The sequence below is a fragment of the Xyrauchen texanus genome, chromosome 31 (genome assembly GCF_025860055.1).
Source record: "Xyrauchen texanus isolate HMW12.3.18 chromosome 31, RBS_HiC_50CHRs, whole genome shotgun sequence".
Lineage (NCBI taxonomy): Eukaryota > Metazoa > Chordata > Actinopteri > Cypriniformes > Catostomidae > Xyrauchen > Xyrauchen texanus.
In genome coordinates this window covers 11,334,545-11,347,695 of record NC_068306.1, presented here as the reverse complement: position 1 = coordinate 11,347,695, position 13,151 = coordinate 11,334,545, and the positions used below count along the sequence as shown (strand labels likewise).

Below are 13,151 nucleotides of genomic sequence, written 5' to 3'. Positions count from 1 at the left end.
CCTCTCTAAGCCTAGTCCCCCCCCCCTTCCCCAGCCATGCTTTGGACATTACATCCTACTGAGAGTAGAAGACTGATAGCTATACCACATTAGGGAAGACCAAACCTGGAATTTGGGTGAGTTACTATCTCATTTTATATGAGATTTCATATGTTGGGGGTTTATTATACTTTTCAGTGCAGCACATCTCAGTATAATTAACTCTATTATGTGAAGTGTTACAATAGTAGTCGATACTGAGCAGTTATTGCCTGTTATATTGTTTCAATATTCAGCCAGAGTAAATTATCCAAACTGTAGTGCCACACTCATAATTTATTGTATCTTTCTGGGCAAATCTGCCTTTTATTTATTTATTTGTATTTTTTAAGGCTGGTCTGGCAATTTGTGTAATGATGGCATTTTTTATTTTTAATATAACAGGTGATTAATAATGAAATGTATATTAAATATATGTATTTAACCTACAAAATATTGTAATATAATGTGTGTGATAAAGTTAAATATTCAATATATTAATATACAGTATGAATATTAAATATGTATATTTAGCCAAATTGCTGTATATACAGTATATATGCATATGTATACAGTATGTGTTTATGCATTATATTATGATATTACATATGTTAAATATACACATTTCATATACATCATAAATATTAATATATTTAAAAACAAAACAAATTGCACCACTCCTGCTCAACTACTCAACAAAACAACATCTATCTTTTGAAACATGCATGTTTCAGTTATGTTTCTCTAAAGTTGATTATTCTCTAATAGTGCATAGTTTGTTTTAAAACGTAGCCTACATTTTTACAATGTTGGCTGGTGCTGTTCTAAGGACACACAATGACAAAGTTTTGATATTGCTTGTGAATGCTCTGTCATCTTGTTCTCATAGACCTGTTGGTTCTTTTGACGAACTCAAATGTAGGGTGTCACCATGATTCTCAGAACCTCTCAAGTTGCTGCACTGCTGCTGCTGTCTTCACATCTCCTGCATGCATCTGCGCTACCTGCAGCATCTTCCTATGAGTTCAAGGCCTACAGGATGCAACAGTACAACTTACATCAGGACAAATATGGTAACATACCTGGAAGGTTCCTTATAAAAGAGCAAATAAAAAATTTAATCCACTGGAGAAACAATGCCATGCTGTTATCATTAGACATGAGACTTTTACTTCAACAGTGAAGAGATACAAGTCTAAAGAGATCTAAATTAAATAATTACATTACAATAAGACTTAAATGCATTATTTGCCTGTTTCCTGTTAAGCTTTTCTTTAGTTATTTAGTTGTGTTATTGGATGAGAAGAAAAAAAGATTCTGTAACTTAAAAATGTTGTTACTGGTATCAAACCAAAATGTTTAGACCACATACGTGAGAAGAAGAAATTGTATTTCCTTGGATAAATGATTGTGACACAAAAATGAAAATTCTGTCATCTTTATGTTGTTTCAAACCCATATGACACAAAAGGAAATGTCAGGCAAAATATTCAGTCTCAAACACTCTCTCTTTCCTAGCTTTCTCTTTCCTTCCCTTGTGCAGGGTCCGCTTCGTGATGGTCCGCATATGTATATATTTGATTTGGCACAAGTTTTACACCGGATGCCCTTCCTGATGCAATCCCCAGTAGCTGGGGGACTCTCACTCACACACATAAAGGGCAATTTTAGAGTCTCCAATTCACTTAACCTGCATGTTTTTGGACTTGTGGGGGAAACCCACAAGTCCAAAATGGAGTTGGGAATGGAGTGGTGGTATAGTGGGCTAAAGCACATATCTGTTAATCAGAAGGTCTCTGGTTCGAGCCCCACAGCCACCACCATTGTGTCCTTGAGCAAGTCACTTAACTCCAGGTTGCTCCAGGGGGATTGTCCCTGTATGTCCACTGTAAGTCGCTTCGGATAAAAGCGTCTGCCAAATGCATAAATGTAAACCGGAGCACCCGGAGGCAACCCATGCAAACACGGGGAGAACATGCAAACTCCACACAGAAAGGCCCTAGTTGAGCTGGGACTCGAACCCAGGACCTTTTTGCTGTGAGGCGACAGTGCTAACCAATTATTTCTTTAAGCACTTAATTTTGATCTCATCTTAAAACACCCAGTTTGACTCTATTCTTTGTTTTTTTCCCTTTACTGGTGTGTCACACATATATCACACAACTGGATGTGTTCTTCCTGACCTTTGACCTCAGGTTGCCGTGGAGCTATTGTGGTGGCAGAGGCCCGATCAGCTGTGGACACAAGTCTGACTCGCCGCTGTGTGATCATGAAGCTGCCTGATTTCACCACAGAGAGTTACCTGGAGGCCAAAAGACAGAATGCAGCAGCTGTGTTAATCTTGCTCCCCCAAAACATTTCTGCTGTATCAGAGGATATAATGCAGGTCACTCATACCACACTGTTATATATGCAAACATTGCTGAATTGTTGACTCTTTCAGTACTTTAGTCAGTTGCAAGGGGAGATATGGACAAAAGTTATTTGAAATGATTTAAGTAGATTGCTTTAGATACCTTTCAATTCCCATACTTGGTTAGCTAAAGGTCAGAAAATGAATTCCCCCACCTTTCTCCAGGGCTTCACGGTGGCTGAATCTCAGATCTTACAGCAGGAAACTCTTATGCCTGTGTATGTGGTCCCAGAGGATGACCAGCTGCTATACATGTATGAGGAGGTCAATAAAGCAGCAGCCACCAAGTCTGCCTCTGCATTAGTGAGAGGTGAGAAGGGACATTCACACGTTTTATCTGTAAATGCCACAGCCACCAACATTTACCATTGCGTCTATCACATTTATGCATATATGAGGATCAGTGTCAGAAATATTAGGGATAGTGTACCCAAAAATGAAAATTCTGATATAATTAATTCACCCTCATGTAGTTCCTTAATCGTATGACTTTATTTAGTCAGTGGAAAACATGATGACAGGATTTTTATTTTTTGGGTGAACTATTCCTTTAACTCTTTCCCTCTTTCTCAGTTCTCCGTAGTATAGTATCTGCAACAGCGTTCCAAATATTAGTGAGCAACAACTCCCCCATCAACCAAGTTACTGATACCACCATCATTACTTTAGAGGTGAGAATGGCAGCTGGCTTCATGCAGCAACTCTAACCTGTTCTGTAGAACACATTAGTATTGAACTATAATTGAACCTGTCAGTCAAATAAATGTATTGCTTCATTTCAAGGGAGTACTTCTTGGAGCTGGAGAAGACCAGCCCACTATAGTAATTACGGCTCATTACGACACATTTGGTCTTGCGCCGGTACGTCATCTTCATTAATGCACCACACACACACACACACAAACACATGGAGATAAACTACATTAAAGGAACAATTCCTATACATACAATGGGACCCAACAGTCTGAGGCCACTAGCAAAAATGCTTCTATTTGAATTTTTTTAATTTATTATACCATTTATATATATATATATATTTTCATTTCTAGAAAGTTCTATTTTTTTCATGTTTAAATGAAAAAAGAAAAAAAGAAAGGTGAAGGTGATCAAAGGTTCATTGAGGATTCTTTAGACCCCACTGTAGCATAGTGTTTTAAATAAAAATATATGCTTAAAATCAATATGCAATATGTACTTGATTAATTTTAGGTCATATAATTCATCACACTCTCCTCAAATATAAAATATAAAGAATTATTAATGTCTGTTGTCAAATGGCCTGGTTCGGTGTTGGAACTGACCTTTTCAAACTCAACATCTGGTCAGAAATGAACATATTCATATACAGTACCTCTCAAAGCTCTAACAGTAAAGATTTTGTGCTTTTTTAAAGAATTTATGCTTCAAAATTACTTTGATTTATGTACCTGTAATGATGCTGTAAAAATCTTATAAAGAATAACCATATAGAATATCCACTAAAAAGCAAAGCAATTAATTATCACTGTGTTTCACTGATTGAGATGGTAAGAGGTTCCCACTGGTAATATTGAGTGTTACATCTGGCAGATTACTCTGTTCATAATAGAGTTAAAGCTGTACACTTACCAGATCTTTGATACTATGCCTTGATTTTATATTACAGAAGATATGTTTTAACCAGTGGTGGAAAGAGTACTGCATTAAATAAAAGTACTGCTACTGAAGAAATTATTCACTTGAGAACAAGTAGAAGTACTGATATGTAATATGTATATTTATGACTCAAGTAAGAGTAAATAAGTAGTTTGCCAAAAAACGTCTCAAGCTTTAATTAATTTTTAATCAACTCAAGTAAAAGTACTATTATTTATTTTTACTTAAAATAGAAAAATATACAAAATTTACTCAAGTACATTTATGCATTTGGCAGACACTTTTATCCAAAGCGACTTACAGAGCCCTTATTACAGGGACAATCCCCCCAGAGCAACCTGGAGTTAAGTGCCTTGCTCAAGGACACAATGGTGGTGGGCTTTAGCCCACTACACCACCACCACTCCATTGTACTGTAATGTTACTTCCCACATCTGGTTTTAACTATCAACAAATTACAGTAATTTGTCATTCATTAGCAGGGACACAATTCAGTATTTAAGCATTAAAGGGTAGTACAATTATCATTGTTTAAATCAGTCAGGTCTTCATAGATCATTAAATCTTTTTAGATAGAGCTCTTAACTGTTTAGAATGGACAGTATCACAAAATTATGAAATCTGTGTATTTTAGTGTGCGTGCATAGTGTGAATTTCAGTGTGTGAGTTATCTGTGTATACTGTACATATACTGGATGTGTTCTCTCACATAGTGGCTGGCATATGGTGCAGACTCAAATGGCAGTGGCGTCACCATTCTTCTCGAGCTGGTTCGAATCTTTCAGCGGCTCTACAGCGATCCACGAAGCAAAGCTCCGTCAGTGTCTTCTGCAGTTTACAAGCTAAAACTGTTTCCCTTAGGAAAAGCTTTTATAATGTCAAGAAAAGAATTGGCATCAATAACATAACCAAGATACAGTGTTGATTAATAGGACAATTTATTTCAGATCAATTGATTGATCATTTTTGGCACTGTATAGCTGTCTGGCTTACTATGGTCTGATTAATTAAATAAACATATATTCCTATCATGTAAGATTACTATTGTTGATCTTTGACTTTGCCATTGAATTGTATTTAGATACAACCTGCTATTCTCCCTAACTGGTGGTGGTAAATATAACTTCCTTGGCACCAAACATTGGCTGGGGGAAAATATGGACCATGCAGGTATGTGGACTATGCATTCTTATTTGTCACATATTTTACTCTCTGTTTCTTTTGAGATGTGTGTCAGAAATACTGTGTATAGATTATAATTATGAGGCTGTATCTCATAATGTTTTGTCAAAGGCAGTTAAACGATCTAAATATGTTTGCATAGGTAGTTAAATGCCTTTGAGTTCAATGCACATACAATACACTTTTTCTGATTTATTAAGCACACACGTTCACACATGCCAACCTCTTGTTCCCATTCACAAATGTCTTGTGATTTTAAAAATAGTTCTCGTGTTTTCTTGAAGATAAGGAAACAATATGTTTCTAAAAATGATTTTTTGTAAATAAATTGATGCCTCTTTCAGTCACTCGAAATATTGCATGATAATATCACAGAAACGAGTTATCAAACCACACAATAGCCAGTTAAACACAAAATCCAGAACCTTGATTGCATTAGTTATGTATGGCTTCTTTGCAGAATCTAGTCTCTTGCATGATAATGTGGCATTCGTCCTATGTTTGGACACTCTTGGCACTGGAGATGAGCTTTATCTGCATGTTTCACGACCACCTAAGCCTGGAACCTCTCAATATGATTTCATTTTGCAGTTGGAGCAGGTTAGGTTGATTTACGTATGGAGTAGACTATGTATTACTGACATCCTGCTTTGAACCTGATCTGTGATTTTCATTTGGTTCTTCCTACAATCATAATCCAATCTTTTCTGTGTTTCCAGATCATCTCTGCCAGGTTCCCTTGGGTGAGATTTGGAGCTGTCCATAAGAAGATCAACTTGCAGGAAACCACAGTGGCTTGGGAACATGAGTGCTATGGAATGAAAAGGATCCCAGGATTCACTCTGTCGCACATTGAGAACCCCAAATCAGAGCTGCGAGGGTCGATTCTGGACACCATGTGAGCAAAACCTACCAAAGTCAAATCACTTTAGAGTTCACGTTGAATTACTTTAGATGTGCAGCTTTGTTACATTTCAGAATACATTTTAAAATCTTTTAATTTTGATTTCATGGGGTCTTGAAGTCAAAGATAGATCCACCATTTTTCATTTTCTTTCTTGAGTATGTAGGGCACAGGTGGATATCAGGAAACTCAAGAGGAATGCTGTTATTGTTGCCGAGTCCTTGGCAAGATTCATGTACAATCTTTCAGACAAGGTGAGACAAAAATTGGTGTGTCTAGACAATTTGAACCTTCACGGCAACCTTGAAAAAACACAAATAAATTACTATCCTCTTGATCCATTCTCCCTTAACACATCTTTTTTGTACTGTAGGGCTCTCCTAAGGACATTCAGGTGTTCAAGGGCAGCTTGGTAATAATCATTATTTTCTTTTCTTTCACACTGTTGTTCATCGTATGCAGTTAAACCAATGGCCACAGTCAGAGTAATGCCATAATTATTTTTTAATGAAAATTAGGCTGAGAGGGAAAGACTTACAGTATCTTCAAATGGCATGCACAGTGTAAAGATCGTTGATCAAATCTTATTTTCACAACACTGGTGCTTTTTGTCTACTGAAAACATTTTTGTGATAGATGTTTTTCTAATGTTTCATCAGCGGAGTGATCAATATTAATCAAAAATGTAAAATGATGGTAATCTGATTAAGGTCCATTGTCTTGTTGATATCATACACTTACAAAAAAGTACTGTAGTTGCCTCGGTACAGTGATGGTACTTAAAGATTACCATAAGTCACATGGTATCTAAAGTACTTCAGAGAATACCATGGTAGATGTCCAAATACCCACTGTAATAACATTGTTAAGGTGCAGTCAAACTTAACTTTGTGTCCCAAATGTATCAAAGTTTAAGTTTGGTTAATTCTAACCTTCGAATTTGGATAGCAAAAAGAAGTTCACCCAACAGAGGATCTAAGCTTCACAACTTGTCCTCTTGGCTGTTTACAAAAAATACAAACTTCAAAGCTGCATGGTTTGCAATGTTGTGGTAAAGCGGAATAGTAGAATTTTAAGAAATTCTTAATTTCACTTAAAAATGTATTTATTTGAAACAGAAGCCCTAATATGACATCGTATTCTGCCGCCCATTATCATTGTAGGATCCAAAGTAATTTTGCATGCTCAAAGCATACAACTATAATAATAAAGACTTAAATATAATGCATTGTTCACCTTGACAGTGTGTATGTGTATCCATGTGTGCTGTGTAGGATATTCAAGACAGTCGTTTGTCTGCATTAATGGCAATGATGACGTCTGTTCCCCGAGCCGTTCAGCTACTGGACAGAGAACCAGAACACATGCTCCTGCTCAACAGCCTGGAACAGGAGTTCAAACACTATCTAAAGCAAGTCCATAGACATACATTCCACCAGGACCGAAGGTACATTCACACACAAAGAGACAAAACACAGACATCTCATAAATAGCCTGTAGCAATACTTCAAAAGCTCTATAGTATGTTTACAGATGAATATTACACTGGGGCTGCAAATGCACTAACACAGAGAGCTAGAATTTTATTATTTTCCTTGACTGCAGAAAAAGTTCAAACAACGTTTACTAACAAACTTTTTGCAAACAGAAGCTGCCACCTTACAGCCACCCAAATATACACACTGATTCGAAGCATATTAAGTCTGTGTTTTGTCTGAATTTTATAGGGATCCTGAAATCACATTCTTTGATCAAATGAGTCAACCAATGATGATGTACAGGTGAGTGGGTCATGTCATTGATCGATTTTGAAGCAAATCTTGTTTATAAGTCAACATGAAACACATTCACAATTTCCAAATAAAATGGGATATTCAGTTTGGAAATATATAGGGACCTGACTTGACTTTATCTATTGGGAATAGATAGGATTGTCAAAAGTCGTCTCTGTATGACAAGTGGTTGGAAAAGAAGGACTTTAAATAAGACATTTATGGTGACATCAGACAAAAAAGGTCATTTTAGAAGTGAAATTGCATCTTGATGATAGATTATAGAGACAATTTTTTTTCTTTGTTATAACTTGCACTGATGAATACAACCAGAAATGTGTATTAAAAAAAATAAATAGGGTTTTGATTTCATGTTGTCTTTAAATCTTGTTTCGTACCAATTGTATCCAGGCTGAATTTTTACTAATTTGACTTATGAAAATGTTACTGTGGTGTTATTTTTTAACAAAATGATATTACATGGTTCCTTACTCGTATCGAGGCAGCTCCGAGGTGAAATTTCCACTGTGTGGTGCTAAAAGTGATTTAAATGTTCTCCTAAATCGATGAGATTTTTTAAGTTTAATCAACAAAATCTACCTCCTTACCTTAAACCTAAGCCAAACCGATAGTATCCTATAAAGCAAATATGAGATGGAAAACGCAATTGTTGAAACATGCACATCATTGTTTGGTGCTTCTATTACAATTGTCAACTTGCGTGCTCTTCAAGACTCATACCCCTGTTATTTGCATCGCAGATGCAATGCTTTATCAGTTGAGCTACTGCTCAATTTGATTGCACAAACATGCAGCAGAGAAAATGTCAGAGAAAAGTGAGGCGAGGGGGTCTGACATAAGTGAGTGTGTGAGTTTAAGCAGTGTTTCTCAACTGGTGGGTCGCAGGTCTATTCGGACTGGGTTGCGGACAGCAGGGAAAGAACAATGCCATGGTTCTCCCATTGAAGATATTTCGGCGGCCACCCAAGTGATGGCCTATTTAGGACTGCCGAGGCAGATTTAATGATAATCTCGCAATCAGCTAAATGCTTCTCGTCTGCACTTTCACACGAGTGCTAATGATCTGCTCTGCTCTCTGATGCGCGCATGCAACAACCAGGCTTCCCTTGATATTGCGGAGCACAGACCTCAAAACTGATGTGACCAATTTCAATTCTTGTGAGACTTTTCTAGTTTGAAGCATTACGGAGGAAGTCAAGTCCAACCCATCAAACTGTAGACAATAGAGGAATAAAGCAACACTGTGCTATGGCTACAATTTTTTCATTATACATCATCACCTTTACAAAATTGTTTCACGATTTTACATGAGTAAAAGTAACTGTTATTTTCATATGAAATAATCTAAAGGTAGAATCTATTAGACCTAATTTTATATCAACAGTGGCAGTTGTAGTTAAAGTTTCAAGATGTGTTTCAGCTAATATTTATTTTTGCATAAATTCTATAATTTGCTATTATTATTATTACTATTATTTAAGACTAGCTACACTTACTTAACAATGGTTACGAGGAGCCTTTCCTCCTGTGTAATATGTATGTTCTGTTTGAATGATGTTTGAAATTAGGAAACAAACGGGACAATAATGGGCTCATATAATGTAAATAAGCTCTTCAATTTTTTAAAAGGGGGGAGAGAAAACTTGACGTCAACAACAAAAATAATGTCACTTGATGCATGTCCTTGTACTTGAAAAACATGAACAAAACTATGCAACATTAAAGGAAATGCGACCCAGGATACATTAAATACATGTCATGTTTTTACTATAGTGTGTCGCCACTTGATTTCCCATGTAAAATTTGGGTCCTGAAGCAAAACCAGTTGAGAAGCACTGAGTTAAAGGTACAGACAGGAGCAGGTGCACCTGCAATATATGTTAATTATTAATAATCATAGGACATTACTTTAAAATCTCATACAGCTGATGTTATTTTTCATTTAGTAGTTAATTTAACATGCTATGCTAACATGTAAACTAACATGCTTTAGTTATATAACATGTTATAGTTACATGCTATTTTTTATCATGTTTATAATTCGGTTTATTTTTATAATTCTGTTAGCTTTCTTATTTATTCTATTAATTTTCAATACGTAATTCAATAATAATAAAAATGGTTTCAAGTTTCAATTATAATAAAGCATTTGTTCAACCAAACAACAGTTTTCACTCCTTTAAGGGTAATTGTAACTGATAATAATAATTGTGTAATACCGCAATACCATGAAACCGTGATATTTTCTGAGATGGATATCGTTCCATGAAAATCTCATACCATTGCAACAAGTCATGTTCTGTAGTAAAAATGTTTTGATTTAGTTACCAGGGTGAAAAGTGTTTATGATCTGATAATCTGTGTGAAAGTGAAACAAAGTTGTTGTTAATTTCACTAGGAAACTGCCACGATATGTACAAGGCACATAAAAATAATTTAGCAAAACTGCAGGTATAGTACATGATTCTACGAGAACAGGTTGACTTTTTTTAAATTCTCATTTAGGGTGAAGCCTGCTGCCTTTGACCTATTTTTGGGTGGCTGTATAGCTGGATACCTTGGAGTAGTCTACTATGCAATCCAGGTTTGAACTTCATGTGCTTCATTTACAATGTACTAAGACCTTGATTATGTGTACCAAACTAATTAGCGAGCTGGTTTGGGGTTAGTTTTCTCCTCTTGTATGCTAATAATGATGATTTCATGCATAGTGGGACATATGAACATTATGTTTGATTTTAGATGTTTGCTTTAATCCTACTGCAAATATAAATTCTAGTTACTTTGCTATAATCTGTGTTTTGTTTGACTAATTTGTTGCTTTAACCATTGCTCTTTGGTTTTAGAACTTTGGGAACATCTATACACAATTTAAAGCAACCATGAAAGCCAAGCACCAATAAACTGGAATAAACCAGTCAGACACATCAAAAAGCCAATACACATATGAATGTCAGGCCTTCAGAGGAATAAAAACATGTATGCTTTTGGAATTTAAAGAGGCTTCCTTGTATATTTTATCATTCCTTTGCAGTTTCTCCTGTTTTTCTATTTTGATATCTTTACTTTACATTAAAGATCACCACTCTCTTACCATTGTGTTACGTCCTTGAGACGTATTTTAATGTTATGCGGGTTGACATGTGTTATTGTTGTTGTAATATGCCTGCTGGGGGCGGGTGTTCTCTGTGTTTTCTTATTTTTCTCTTTAACAAAAACCACACCCTGATTGGAGATGCAGCCGAGATCTGAGCTATATAATTCGCAGAATTCGGCTGTGTCTCGTTTGGAAGGATGCATCCTCCGGAGTTCGCATTTGTCAGCCGCATACGTCTCTTTTCTATTTAATTTTATTATTATTTTTATTGGGAATGCAATAATGGTTAATAATTGTATAAATGTAAGTGCATATACATGAAAGTAATTTATGTATAAAGTAAAAAAAAATTAATAATAATAATAATTAAATGAGACGAGGTCGATGACGTATGCAGCCGACATATGCGACCTCCGGAGGACGCATCCTTTCAAACGACACAGCCTTCCTTTAGAGACTTGTTGTTTGCTCTCCATGCACGTGTCCTCGGGTATCTTTGATTCACCTGCCTAAGAAACCTCTTTGTGAGCAGAGTGTTTTTCTACCATCTGTGCTGTGTGCTAAGACTGAAGAAGTACTAAATTGCTTGACTTTATTTATAATTTTTGAACACTTTGTTTCTATAGAAAATTGTAGGTAGGAGGACGGCATTTTTGTTTTTATTGACCTGCTTTTTCTCCTGTTTTTGGCTAGTTCGGGAGTAAGGGTAGAATTGTTTATTGTTTGTATTTTATCTGATTAAAGGTTAGATAGTTCTTCTACTCATTAGTATACCGTTTTGTTTATTATTTTGGCCTGGTCCCCTCCTGAAGCCATCTTTAGATTGTATTTTAAACCATTAAATAATATCTTTGTTTTGATTACTGGAAGTCTGTGCAATCATTCTAGGACAGGAGACAAAGCCTCCTGAATGCGTTTCGTGTTGGTTTGTTGCCCTTTTCCTCAAACCCTGGACAAAAGGAGAACGGGACATAATAATTGCCTTACAGTGTTTTTCTTAAATCATTTTTTCCTATATGAATGGAACTGCTTGTTTACACATTGGTCAATGAACACAGAGATTAAATTAGATCATTACCCGTGAAGTTTGATATGTCCTGAGTAGGAGCGGAACTCAATAAATCATAAGCCACAAAGAAACTTGATGCCAAGTAAGAGTGAGCAGATCTGTGGATTACACACAAAGGCAGTCAAATGTGGCACTGGGTCACGTATGCTTAGTGGTATTATGCAAGCACCAAACATCCAAAAGGTAAGAAGCATCTGTGTACCAGCTGTATACCTGCTAGAAACCTGTTTGTACCATATTCAAAATGTGGGGCTATTTATTTTTTACACAAATTTAAATAGTTCACTTCCTTTTAAAAAATTATAATCCTAATACAGGTGGAATTGGACAGAAACCTTCCTTGAGAGAATTTATTTTTTTATATAGCCATGGAACCATCTGATTAACCTGAAAGCAGCCCGGTGCAGAATATGACTGTGACTGCATTTTGATTTACCTGTGTTGGCTGAAAGTGGTTGCAGATCAGGGTCAAATCCTTAGTTAAATATTTTATGAATATATTTATATATTTTATATTTATGCATTTGGCAGACACTTTTATCCAAAGCGACTTACAGTGCACTTATTACAGGGACAATCCCCCCGGAGCAACCTGGAGTTAAGTGCCTTGCTCAACAGTGGCATCTTGGTGGTGCTGTGGCTTGAACCTCCGACCTTCTGGTCAGTAACCCTGAGCCTGAACCACTGAGCCACCACTACCCACCATGAATGATAAGTCCTTTGATTCATATGGTCACCTCATATTTCATGTTTTAATGCCTTAAAGGTGAATTTATGTAAAAATATTTTCTGTTATATGCAAGATTAAAATGCTGTTTGTATGGTGTAAACGCTGTGGCACTTGTTTGAACGTCCTGACCTGCCTGACACAGCAACATTGGATAAACCAATAGTGTGAGTTTGGGGTGGGATTATCTGTTTGTACAACATTTGATGATGATGATGAAGATGAGGGGAGTGTTTTAATACCATTTTTAAAACTACCACAGAGTTTGGAAAGGCATACTACCCATATCTGTCTATGGCAGAAATGGTAAGAT

General features: G+C 36.2%; 1 protein-coding gene across 2 annotated transcripts; it reads left to right on the top strand.

Moving 5' to 3' along the window:
* Positions 1 to 38: 38 nt before the first annotated feature.
* zgc:109965 (Nicalin-1-like) lies at positions 39 to 11,902 on the top strand. 2 transcript variants are annotated; one of them, XM_052100773.1, is made up of 16 exons: positions 39 to 116; positions 908 to 1,091; positions 2,214 to 2,404; positions 2,597 to 2,741; positions 3,005 to 3,102; positions 3,215 to 3,292; positions 4,780 to 4,883; positions 5,148 to 5,236; positions 5,709 to 5,848; positions 5,968 to 6,146; positions 6,319 to 6,406; positions 6,526 to 6,564; positions 7,427 to 7,599; positions 7,880 to 7,933; positions 10,451 to 10,529; positions 10,792 to 11,902. In XM_052100773.1, the coding sequence occupies exons 2-16, from the start codon at positions 950 to 952 to the stop codon at positions 10,846 to 10,848; spliced, it is 1,656 nt and encodes a 551-aa protein (XP_051956733.1). In that variant the 5' UTR covers positions 39 to 116; positions 908 to 949; the 3' UTR covers positions 10,849 to 11,902. The 2 variants fall into 2 exon arrangements, with proteins under 2 accessions (XP_051956733.1, XP_051956734.1); XM_052100774.1 differs by having other exon boundaries at positions 60 to 116; positions 941 to 1,091.
* The last annotated feature ends 1,249 nt before the right edge of the window (positions 11,903 to 13,151 follow it).